The following is a 12,735-nucleotide window of genomic DNA, read 5'->3' on the forward strand; positions in this document are numbered from 1 at the left end:
TAAACTTCTTAGCATCACCCCCTGCAGTGGCCAGCTCCTGCCTCTACATAAGCAGTGCATAAGAGAAGCCCGGGGGCGGGGCACTAATCCTGCCCCTGGAGGTTGTACTGGCATGGCCCTGTTTTGCCTTTATTGAGCATGCTTGACAGGAACAGTGAGCTGTTGCTATGTTACTCAGCAGTTTTCCAGGTCTGGAGGTCACAGATGGGGTGCTTTTGCATATGAGACTTGAAACTTTTCAAGTTTGGTTTTGCAGGTTCGTACCTATGCATGTTGGGCACTTTCGGGATGGCTGTGAAACCTTGTGCCTGCTGCTTTACCATAGGCAATGGGCCTTTTGGCCCCTGATGCTTCCCGAAATTCTGTTTCAGGTCACATTGGTGGTTTAGTCCCCAAGTCCCAATCTCCGCCTCCCTTTTCTCTGTAAAGGCAACTGGTGATCAGCTGACGGGGTATACAGGGGTAAGATGAGGCTCTGGCTCTTGTTGCCCATTGCATTCCATCACTGCTCAGGATCAGGAGAGTCACTGTCCACAGTCATGCAGGGGTGATGTTGCTGGAGCTGTTAGGGTCAGAGCCTGGGTCCTGGCAGTCCTAACAAGCCAGACTTGGCCACCAGTCTTCAACAGGTCAATTAAAGACAAAGTAAATGTAAATGCAGGGAAAGGAGATTTATTCAGTGTGGCCACACTGGGAAGAGGAACAGAGGTTCAGTGACCCCCAAGTCTATCTTCTGGGTCCTGACATGAGGTTTAGGTTTAAACAGAGGGCAAGAGGTCTGCATAGCTAAGCAATCCTGGTTAAAGTCTGATCCCACCCATCACGGACCATCAGTCATGTCTGGGCTCCAGGTTCTCCTGCAAGGGGGTCTGACAAGCCATCAGAACCCAGCGAATCTCTTCCTGGGAGATAAATTCCTGTGGCTGGCTACAGGCGTCAACCTTTCCATTTTCCCATCATGAGACTCACAGGGAAGAAATCACAATTCCTTGGAGTCGATTGTCTTGCTAGCCTGATTGCAGATGGACGGGAGGGCACAGATGTCTCCAGAACATCTTGGTTCCTCCCGGTGTGGGCACAAGGATGAAAGTGATGCTCCACCTGCTGGGGTTGGAAGAGGGTAGAAGGTTCTAGTTCATGTTAGGAGCAAAGGAGAGAACACTGCGTATAGCAGGACACTATATCCACTGCTGTGCCCCGTGGGAAGGCCACAGCAAGCCTTGCTTCCTGACTTCGAGGTCTTGTCCTGGGGCCTCCTACCTTCACCCCTGTCAGCCTATGGTCTGCCACCCACCATGGTCTCAGGGCTGGTCTGACACTGGGGCCCTCACTGATCCCCTGTGGTCCTCAGGACACTTGTCACGGCCACGCACCACTCTTAGCTGAGCTCTCTGCTCTGTCCTCTAGCCTGTGATCTTTCAAATCAAGTGGACAGACCCCTGCTAGCAAATGTTCATTTTTCATGTATCGATGTTAACAAATTTAGTTTTTTTTAATTAGAGATTATTTTCAGTCAATGAGATGCTGCTGCTGATTGGGTGTTTGGGTGTGTACTTGTTTGTGTGTGGGTAGCAGTCGCAAACTGTCTCTAAGACACCTCAGGTACATCTGAGTCTTATATGTTCATATTTTTCGGGGCGCTCCAGCGTCTGGGGCTGGCTCTACCCCACTCTGCACCCCCAGGAAAGCCAGGCCTTTGGGACCCTGCACCCTTCACACTCTTCTCACGGCTACTGGAGTGCCTGAGTGCAAGGCCCCCCTCACCCACCCTCAGCAGCTCTCATGGCACTTTCCAGGACTTCCTCCAGCAGCAGGTCCTGCCCTGGCTCCTCCTGGTTTCCCTCGAGGTCAGCAAGCTCTGTGGTAAAGACAGTGCCCAGCACCACTTGGGAACTCTCAGATCTAGCACCGGGCTTTGTTCCATTGTGACGATCCCTTGGTATTCTCAGTTGGATTGTGGGAGAGGGAAAGACTCCGTACAGAATGCAGAGTTCTCCGTCCCATTCTGCAGTTACTAGGGGCCTCCATATCTGACCTTTCATTCTCTCAGAAGGAGATAACACCTTGGAGGATGAGGGCACCCGTTGCTCTGTCTGGAAGTCAGAGCCATGCTGGTGCACAGAAGCCCTCTTCAGACACTTGATAAGTGAGTTTGTGAGTGAATGAATGAAGTAATCAAGGAGAAAACCATTTGTCCACTGTGGTCTGGTATAGACAGTACCTGCCACCCCGAGGCCACTGGGTCCCAAGTGTCTGACTTCATTCCCCAGGGAGGTGGGGGTCTCTTCTCACAGCATTTAGAAGGGAAGGCGTCTTGGTAGAGAGGGTAGGGCTGCTGAGGAGAAGCAGAAATGCCCGTTGACACTCTGCTTGGGTATCAGAGTGATGGACTGGGAGGGTCCTGGTTCCAGCCTTTACAGGCCTGTATCCTGGCATCTCTGGCTGAGCAGGTGTTCATTCTAGCATCTGTGGGTGCTGTAGAATGAGTTGAGGGGACAGGAGCTCAGGGGTGAAGACTATGAATAAGGGCTTGGGACCAGGATTTCCATGCAATAGGCATGGAAACCAGCCCTGCAGTTTATTGAAGCCAGCTAGATGTGGGGGCCAGAAATGCTGTGGATGCTTGCCTTCATGGGCACTGTGCATGGGCTATCCTGAACCCGAGGTGGGGCAGGTGGGATGAGAGTTTCCATGGGCTGGATGTGTCTCTGCATGTAAATAAGTCATCAGAGCAGACCCAACCCTTCCATCACTTGGGAGTCTCAGGAGGGAAGCCTCTCTCAAGGTTACCACAGGGGCACGTGGGAGGCAGCCACTAGATATGGAAAGTGGTGTTACAGCAATTAGCTGCTAATGCCTCAGAGGTGGCAGAGGTAGCCCGGCAGTTAGCACTACTGTGTTACTCAGAGACCTGCTAATAGGACCCACTAATGAGGCCTTTGCACCTCCCAGAGTCTCTTTACCAGAAGAAGGTGGTGTCTGTTACTCCAGGGACAGGCTCCAGGAAGAACTCACAGGAAGGAGACATCAGGATGCTCACCTGTCCCATCCCTCTGTAGACACGCCCATGGTCCTTACTAAATATTTACCAAGATGTGCACATGGCGCATTCCCTGTGCGTCAGCACAGTCACAGGGGTGGGGGTGGGTGGGGTGTCTGACCTGCTCAGTCAGCACAAAGTTTCTCTCCTACTCAGTGAATTTTCCATACACAAGTTCAAGACACTTGCCCATCTCTGCCTGAGGTGTTTGAAGGTAATCTCTCTCCAAATGCCAGGACATGCATCTTGACCTTTCTGCTCCTGGACTCCCGCCTGGCCGGAGGTTTGAGACATTCAGGGTAGGAGGAGGCTAGCAGGCCAAGTACACAACTTTCGGACCTCTGCAAGCTTGTCCCACCCCTCCCCCACAACGCCCTTTGATTCCCTGATGGTGTGAGGACCACAAGGAGCAACTGCTCTATGCTGTGTGATTCACTGGATGCCATACATGGAATTTCTGAGCCGAAAATTCTGCTGTAGCTCCCTGCTGAATTGTTAATCAAGGGTCAAATGTCTCATGGAGTCCTGCTTCTCACCCTTTGCATCCCTCTCCTGAGATATTCTCTGAGCTGCATAGCCCATTCTACAGGGACACCAGCTTCCTCTGACGTAGGAACTCTGTGCAGCTTTTCTGATACTTCCTGCTGGCAGGGTCAGCATGCGGCCCCAACTCTGGATCAGGAGCTCCTTGGTCCCGTCTTGCATGTACTGTCCCTGCATTCCCTGAGTCCCAGAGAGAGTGCCTCCCTTCCCTGACCAGAACTCTGTCATGGAGCTCCCAGTGGGAGATGAGGTTGAGAAGAGTGGAGACCTCCATGACCATGCAGCACACACACAATGTAAATATGTGTGTGATGTGGTACCCATGGTAGGTGATGGATGGGATGAAGGCAGATGAAGAAATGGGCAGTAAAGAATGTCAGGGACCGCAACTGCCTTCTATAGATGAGCACGCTCTATCCCTACTGACTATCTCTGTTCCCTGTCCCACAGGCGACTACAACCCAGGAAGGAAGGTGCTCTGTGTTTTCTCCTCCTCTTTACATGCTTTCCTAACAAATCCCTGGTGCACAGTTGGTGCCAGTGCATTTTTACAGAATGGTAGAGTGAACGGATGGATGGATGGATGGATGGATGGATGGATGGATGGACGGATGGGTGGATGGACGGATGGATGAGTTAAGTGAAGGGAGGAATGCAGTCTGATGAGAAGCCAAAGTGCCCCTTGCTCTCCTCTGTGCAGTGAGGCTGAATGTGTGTCAGAGCCGCAGGGTGCCCCTCCCTGAACCTGTGATAGCCAATAGCCATGAAGGCCCTCAGAGAGGCTGGGGGATCCAAGCACAGTGATGGTGATAGTGAGAATGTTGGAGGAGGAGGGGTACGTGGAGGAGGCCTAGGAAAAGACGATCGCTAAAAGAGAGGATGATGATGGCTAAAAGAGAGGTTGATGATAATGACTAAAAGAGAGGAAGATGAGGAGGAGGAAGAGGAGGAGGAAGAGGGAGAAGAAGCTGGCCCTCACCCCATGTAGAAGCGAGTCACATGTCACAGCAAAGACAGATGCCCCCACCCATGACAGACCAGAGTGCAGAGAGGGCACAAGGACAGTAGGAGAATGGCCAACACTTTGTTCTACTACTAAGCATCAGGGCCAGGATGGGGACCAGGGCTGCCTCTGGCCTTGTGTTCTCGCAGTCACACCAGCCCTGAGTGTACTGTCTTGAGGCTGGGCTGGGGCCTGGCAGAGCACACCAGCCGTGAGTGTGTACTATCTCACAGTCACACCAGCCGTGAGTGTGTACTATCTCGCAGTCACACCAGCCGTGAGTGTATACTATCTCACAGTCACACCAGCCATGAGTGTGTGCTATCTTGAAGGCTAGGCAGTGATGATGGCTGGGGCATGACAGAGCACACCAGCCGTGAGTGTGTACTATCTCGCAGTCACACCAGCCGTGAGTGTATACTATCTCGCAGTCACACCAGCCCTGAGTGTGTACTATCTCACAGTCACACCAGCCGTGAGTGTGTACTATCTCACAGTCACACCAGCCGTGAGTGTGTACTATCTTGAAGGCTGGGCAGTGATGATGGCCGGGGCATGACAGAGCACAGACTATACTGGCAGTTTGTGTCCCCCTGGCCAGGAAGCCCTGGAGGTGGGGCTGAGTAGGAAGTGATGTAACTGGCTTCCTATGTCTAAGGCTCACAGAACACCGGGCAGAAGTCCAGTGTAGATATGTGGGGCTGAGATGCTAGCACTTTGGCCAGGGTCCTAGTGATCTGCGTAATTATAATGGAGTCATTTGGCTGACTTGTAGTGTAATCTATGTGTGCTGCTTCTTACCCTGGCTGCTAGGAGGCTCAGCCGTATGTGTCCTCCTCTAGAGTCCTCATGGTGTCTCTTGTGGGAATCTACTAGTCACCTTGATGGACATCCCCACCCAGACCCCCCTTCCTCTAGATTCCCTCTGAGACACCCTTATCCTCTATACCGTGTGCCTCTCTGGTGACTGCTACAGGGTATAGAGGAAGCAAGATACCACCATCAAATGCATCAGTCACCATCTCCATCCAGTGAGCCAGAGGTTTAGGAGACATGGCCTATTCCTATCCTGTGTCCTGTTGGGACAAAAATGTTGCTGGGACCAACAGACTGGCAGTGCCACACCCATCTGGCACCGGTGGGTGGAGGAAGGAAAGGGAAGGGGAGGATCACGGGATAGTTTGCCTTGGGAAGGAAGAGACTGTCTGCATCCAGCACGGACTGTGTGGCCCTGGGGAAGTGATGGTGGGAGCCGTCCAAGACCGACCTACATCTTTCAGCTGTCCTTGTCCCTGGTAGGGTTCTCTGTTCCTCACTCTTTGTCAGGTGTTTTGTTACCCTGTGACACTGTGTGAGGAATGTCAGCTTGGGACCCTCTTACTTATTGGTTTGTGGGTACCTGCAGGGAGGTCACATTAACGGAGCAGCCCTAGGCTCGTCCTGAGTGAAACGTGCGAAGTCATGAATCTGAGAGCCTTCAGGATCTGCCTCGTGCTGGTCCTTCCCACCTGACATCTGCAGCTGCTGCTTTGCCAGTGTGCAGCAGACGGTGGGGAAGGTGGGCTGTAGAAAGTCTTGATTGAAAGCTTGATTGAGCTCTTGACCCATTGGGGTCCCAAAGACTGACTCTCCCTCACCTCCCAGAGCCTGGTGCTTCTGAGGCACAGTCACACCCAGAGCTCTGCCTGGCTCTCTAGGCCTTGCTGCAGCTCTGGAGTCTGTTCAGACCAGAGTCTCAGTTCCTCCCCTGGTGGTGAATGGACCCCAGGCTGTGGGAGGTTCGGGGTGGTAGTGTGGTCATGGGCACGGTGTGGGGGCTTGGTAGTGGTAAAGGAGCTTTTGGTCAAGATCCAGTGCCTGGAATCAGGTCTGCAGCTTCTCCCCAAGAGCCTGGGTGGGATTCAGGTCCCGAGCGCTGTTGGAAGTGACAGGAGGGGTCCTCTAGGGTGGTGCTTGGACTGTTGTTTAAGCTGTGACGGCTGGATGGGGATCCAGGGTGAGCAGAAAGTGGTGGCACTGCCCTGGACCCAGTCGTGTCCTGTGGCCGTTCTTGTTGAATTTTGTTTTTCATCTGAGCTAAACTTCCTACAAGCCCGATGCGTCAGAGGCTCTGGAACATCCTGTGTGGGGTGTCCCTGTTCCTCCTGCCCAGACACAGCAGTGATCCTTTGATTCTCTACAGGTACAAATATATCCTCTGCACACACCAGCTTGGGCTGCACACTGAAGTAGCACGTGTAACATGATTTTACACACATTTTTCAAGTTTTTTGTGACAGGGTCTCCCTGTGTGTATGGCTGGCCTGAAACTCCTGATGTAGCCCAGGTTGTCTCAAACTTGTAACAACCCCCTTGCCTCTGCCTCTGCATCTATGGTTGTTTGACCTAGTGGTTCTCCTTGGGTCTGTCTCTGTCTGTGCTCATGGCATTGCCTGGTTCTCTTCCTCATCTGTATCCTGGTTAGGGAGATGAGAGCAAGCTAGCCCGTCCCCAGTGGATCTGAGGCAGGCAAACATAGGGATAACTGAGTAACCTGGGTGCCACTTAATTGGGTAAACACCCCCTCTTCTAGTAACACACTTGGCAACCCAGCTCCTTTACCTGCCTGAACTACGTCCACATACCCCCTCTACAAAAAGTGCTCCTGAACCCCACCCAGGCCCCTGCCTGTATCGGGGTGCACATACACTCCTTGCTGAACAAGGGCCGTTTTTCTTCCCTTGACAACCGCCAAACTTAAAGATAGTTCCATTCTATCATACTCTGTGTCCAGGTGTGAGACCAGAATAGGATGATCTGACCTGAACTCACTTTGGGTACGTTCGTGGTAAACTATGTCCTCAAAGTCAACTTTTAGGGAGGAAGCCCCCTACTTATCATCTTGTGCCAATGCATAATTAGACACACATGTGATAAAAATCAGAAGCATCGTGCACGGTAGAGAAATGACTGCATGACCTAATTCATCAGTCAGAATAGAGAATGGCCCTCACTATGCTTCACAGCAGCCAGCCCCTCCTTCTCTTGAACCCCACAAAAGGAACCACAAAACACCTATCATTGGGTCCTTGACTCATGAGACCCATTGTTCCTTTATCTCTCTGCTCTAAGTAACTCTGCCTCCTCACTACATTTGCAAAAATGGCTTCACTTTTTGTCTCAGTTCCTTGAATAGGAGACCAGGAGTCTGGGAACACCTTGCCCAGACCCTGACCACAGGTAACAGGTGGACCTGCAGCTTGCTACCCGTCCCTAGCATGACACACTGCACTGCCTGGAATTTCCTAGGCCATCTGTTTGTGTGCACCTTCCACTGTGTGCACATGTCCTGAGTCACCAGCAAGGAGGGACCCAAAGGCCAGATGCTCCCATATGTCTACTCAGGGGTCAGCTTGCTCTGCATCCGTCCCCTATGGTGGTCTGATGGCCAGACCTATGTTGTGTTCTGCAGCTGGGCCTGGTCTGTGCTGATGAACAGGGGAAGGCAGTTCGGGGGACTTTGTGCTTCTTTGATGCATGTGTGTATAGTATATAAGCCAAGGACTTGGCCCAGTCTGGGCAGGAAGACGGTGAAGATTTCCTAGAGTGAAAAAACCACTTCTCTGAGTACATTGTTTACATCCACTATGTGTGTTTAATCTACAGCCCACAAGCAGCATACACCCCAGGGTAGCTATGGCTATAGGCCAACACATTCGTAAATGACAATGTCACATCCAGTGTCGAAACTTGGATACCCCTGCCTGAGGCACAGGGAATCTGGGAAAGAAAGCAGTGCAGGCAGGAGGCACAGCATGTACAAAGGTCCTGAGGCAGAAGGCAGTTCATCATGCAGTCAGCCATGGCAAAGAGGTAGGGTGGGCAAGGGCTGTGAACCATGAGGGCTAAGGAGAAGGGTCTCCACAGAAGGAAAATGGATCACACCACTCATGAATTACCCTGCCTCCTGTGTGTACTCTGTCAGAGGCGGCCTAGAGAAAGTCCAGTGCTGGGCCTATTCCCTGAGCTATATGCTTTATGAGGTCACTTATGGTGGGATGATCGCCTGAGTCCCCAGAGCCTGATAATCATCCCTTGAGACCCATCCCTGTTCTTATCTTGCAGATGAGATGGACCAAACTCCTCCAGCACGCTCCGAGCCTCTGGTCTCAGGGATTCGAACTCCCCCCGTGCGGAGGAACAGTAAGCTGGCCACGCTGGGCCGGATCTTCAAACCGTGGAAATGGAGGAAAAAGAAAAACGAGAAGCTGAAGCAGACGACGTCAGGTAAGGGCCTGGAGAGAGGAGGGTGACGCGAGCTGGCGGTCCCCACATCACACAGAGCTGTGCAGCCTCCCACCTGGTAGGGGTGGTCTCACAGGGCACACAGGGTCGGCCATGGCCTTGCAGTGCCACGGGCAGACTTGACCTAAGATTGATTTTTATGTGTATGAGTGTCCGGCCTGGATGTATGTGCCTGTGTGTGCACCATGTGCGTTTCTGATGCCTGCAGAGGCCAGGAAGGGGGTTATATCCCTAGGAACTGGAGTCACAGACAGTTGTCAGCTGCCCAAGTGGGTGCAGAAAACTGAACCCAGGTCCTCTGGAAGAGCAGCAAGTGCTCCTAAGTGCTGAGCCATCTCTCCAGCCCCAAGGGCTGCTGTTCTCACTCTCAGACCACACTCCACAAGCCCTCAGCTCACAAATGACTGTTTCATGGCTCTGACCCTCCCTTTCAGGTGAAGCAGGGGCCTAGTTATGGCCCTCGCTGCTCCTAGGATCTGCCTGGGGTCAAGATCCATGCTGTGGTGCAGTTTCTGCGAGCAGACAGGCTTGCACCCCAGTTCTAAGCACGGTCTAGGGATGCTCTCCCCACCACCTCCTACCCAGGACCCAGAAGGTCCCCACTCACTTGTCCTGCACCCTTAGACCCAGCTGGGAGGGAAGTGGGTTGCCCCGTGTCGTCCCACTGCCTCTGCCACTCAGAATCAGCCATATGATTGGTTCCAAGAGTGCACTGTGGCATGGTGTCCAGGACAGAAGGGCCAAAGGAGAGGCCACAGCATCAGGTGCTGCCGGGCAGGGGCTGGCAGCATCTGGCAAGTGTGCATCTCTCCGTGAGGACCCCTCTCTCATGTGAGCCTACCCTGCTTTGAGAGAGGAAAGGACTCGGAGAGGAGGCTGTTCACCCAGGGCCGGGAGTGCTGGTGGGCACTTGGGTACCGGCTACCACCCCTGGTCCCTTAGAAGCTTAGCCTCAGCCTCCAGAGCCACCAACCCCAGGAGCCAAGAAGCCTGGGCCTTAGGGCCCTCCCACTGAGCCGCTTGCCTATTAGCTGCAGCTGTAAGCAATTAGTGAGGTTGCTGTAAGTGTGCAGCTCCTTCCCAGCCCCAGGGACATGCCTGGCAAGTGCCTGTCTCAGGCTATTGCCTCTGGGGTCCCAGGGGCCCCAACTTCCTGCCCAGCTCTAAAGAGATACATGCTTGAGGGCTTCGAGGATGGGGGAGACAAAAACCCAGGCCCCCACAGCGTCCAGCCTGGGGTCGGGGCAACGGCAGATGCAGCAGAGGGCGTGGCTTTCACTCTTGGGTATGCATCTTCCCAAATTATTTAACCACTCAAGAAGCTGATGGACAGATTATTCTTGGGAAGAACGAAAACGATGAACTGTTCAAGCATTCGCAAGCACTCCCAGCATGCCAGGCAGAAAGCAGATGGAAAGCTGGGCCCCATCTCTAAGGTCCTGCCACTGGGCAGGGATACACGGGAGTCCAGGGGCCAGAGCACGTGACCCTGTGACCCTGAGGTGCTGAGGAACTGGAAGGTTGGGAAGATTGGGTCAGTTGCTCCGGTCCTCAACATTCTGCAGTACTGTTCTGCCGGGGGTTGTCAAGCTGCTCTGGGGGCCCCGAAAGGGCACAGAGACTCTAGGTGACACCTGTGGTAGCCCTGCCCTTGCGTTCCCCATGTAGGCATTTGGAAATTGGGTGACAGCACTCTGTTTCCCACATCCTTATTCTCACTCCCCCTACCTTTTGATGCTGTAAATTTTAACATGTCCAGTCCTGACCTCAGGATGAGGCAAGGCAGAGGCCTCTGAGCTTTAAAGAGCAAGTGGGTCTGCTGTCCTTAGCTGACTCTGGGTCAGCGATCAGACCTGAGTCAGTGCAAGCGATGTCCTTTGTCCAACCTGCCCAGTCGAAACAACCCAGGGATGAGCAGGGGAGGGCTAACCTGAGTGCCTACAACCCTCTCTCTTCCTCCTCCTCCTCCCTCTCAGCCTGTCCTCCAGTCAACCCTCACTGCCCCTCCTCCACACCACTGACACTGGAAATTGGTTTGGAAGTTGAAGCTATCACCTCAAAGTGTCTTGTTCCTGCAGCATCCTGAATCCCTGCCATCCTTCACCTCGGTGGCCCCAGTGGGCTCCCTTCCCTGCTTCTGATTCCACACTTCAGCCTGTAGACATGTGTCCTCTCTGCCACCCATGCCTGCCGGTCACAAGTAGAGACCAGGCTTGTCCTGCTCAATGCCTGATACTCAGGGCACAGAGTAGGTGCTCAGTCACTGTGAGATTAGCTGTAATGGACAGAAGGCCTTATCATTCCACACTCTACAAGGATGGGGACAGACTGGTTTTTCCTTCAGGGACTCCCAGCACCTAACTCAGAGCACGGCTTGAAGTCCATGCTTGCTAAACACTTTAGCATATCATTTGCATTGTCAGCCCTTGTGGGTACTCTGAGCTCTGACAGGTGGGCTGGCTGTGTTCTTGGCCACCTGTCAGGGTTTTGCTCCACATAGGCAGTGGTATTGGGACCCTACTGACAAGTAGACTCCACTCTGAGCTTTCAAAGAAAGCATCCAGGACCTAAGCAACTATGTGGTTCTGTATTTGAGGTTCACCTGTGGACAAATGAAGGTAGGGTGTGTGTGTTTGTGTGTGTGTGTGTGTGTGTGTGTGTGTGTGTGTGTGTGTGTGTGTGTGTGTGTGTTTGTGTGTGTGTGTTTGGCTGGACCAAAGTCAGTGCAGGCAACATCCTGTGCCCTAGCATGGTTTCTGGGAACACCCCAGAGACAGTCAGAAGTGGGTTGACCAGAGTGCAATTGGTGGTGGATCCTCTGAATGCTCTTACCTGGGGTTGGCTGGAAGATGCTTCCTGAGGAGAGATGCACTGGCAGAGTCAGTGAAAGCTGGCACTAGCCACAGAAGTGTATCCTGAGCACTGGGGGTAAAGGGAGGGTGGCTTCATTGTCTGAGCGAAGGAGCTGTCGTAGAGAGTGAACATGGCCTTGGAGCCAGAGTCAAGGAGGGAATCATGATAGCACACTGCAGAAATGATCTCTTGAACATGACCCTGAACCCGCTTTCCTATGGCTGGAGTTTGGGGACACTGCTTATTAGATGGCTTAGGTAGCAAACTCAGAATTGCACCCCAGGCTGGCAGGGGGCAGGTCCCCAGCCTCAGGCGTCTACTGTCTCTGCGCCTCTCCCTGTTCACCCAGAGCAGCACATGGTGGGGGGGGGGGCTGCACCATGGTGGTGGTGGGGGGCTGCACCATGGTGGTGGTGGTGGGGGCTGCACCATGGTGGTGGTGGTGGGGGCTGCACCGCCTCCAGCTGTCACTTAACGAGGCGTTTGTGTCCTGCAGCACTGGAGAAGAAGATGGCGGGCAGGCAAGGCCGGGAGGAGCTCATCAAGCAGGGCTTGCTGGAGATGATGGAGCAAGGTAAGTGGGCTCCTGGGAGGGGCAGACCTAAGTGGAGCCCCCAGGGCAGAGAAGACACTGGGTGGAGTCACGGGGCATGGAGGAGAGGAGGCAGGGTCTTCAGGGGCGTGGGCCCATGGTAGAGCCCGTCGAGTCTGATGGTTTGCAGAGCTCAGAGAATCCATCCGAGGAAGGAAGGGGGTGTCCCGTGGCCAGGTGGGTACTGTTCTCCAGTTCCCCAAGGGTCGAGTGATGGCTTGCGTCAGCAGCTGAGGTAGCACAGCACCGACCTCCTCCATTGACATTTCCAGTGACTGTTCACCAGGGCATGTGTAGGGCGCTCATTGAACATCCTGCTGTCTGTCTCTAAGTGGCAGCCATGGATTTTAATTTAAGTGTTAAGTTTTCTTCATATTCACACATGAAATCCTCGATTTGAACAAATGATAACCATCCCTG

General features: G+C 53.3%; 1 protein-coding gene across 4 annotated transcripts in view; it reads left to right on the top strand.

The window, feature by feature from the left end:
* Phactr3 (phosphatase and actin regulator 3) overlaps positions 1-12,735 on the top strand; it is a 236,532-nt gene that overhangs the window by 143,274 nt on the left and 80,523 nt on the right. For 3 of the 4 annotated variants that reach the window (XM_006976034.4, XM_006976033.3, XM_006976036.4), the window contains exons 2-3: positions 8,691-8,852; positions 12,220-12,297. In XM_006976034.4, the coding sequence (XP_006976096.1) occupies positions 8,691-8,852; positions 12,220-12,297 (240 nt within the window). Of the gene's footprint in view, positions 1-1,951; positions 2,147-8,690; positions 8,853-12,219; positions 12,298-12,735 lie in introns of those variants that run through there. The other variant, XM_042276918.2, reaches the window with a different exon arrangement.

This window comes from Peromyscus maniculatus, chromosome 4 (genome assembly GCF_049852395.1).
Source record: "Peromyscus maniculatus bairdii isolate BWxNUB_F1_BW_parent chromosome 4, HU_Pman_BW_mat_3.1, whole genome shotgun sequence".
Lineage (NCBI taxonomy): Eukaryota > Metazoa > Chordata > Mammalia > Rodentia > Cricetidae > Peromyscus > Peromyscus maniculatus.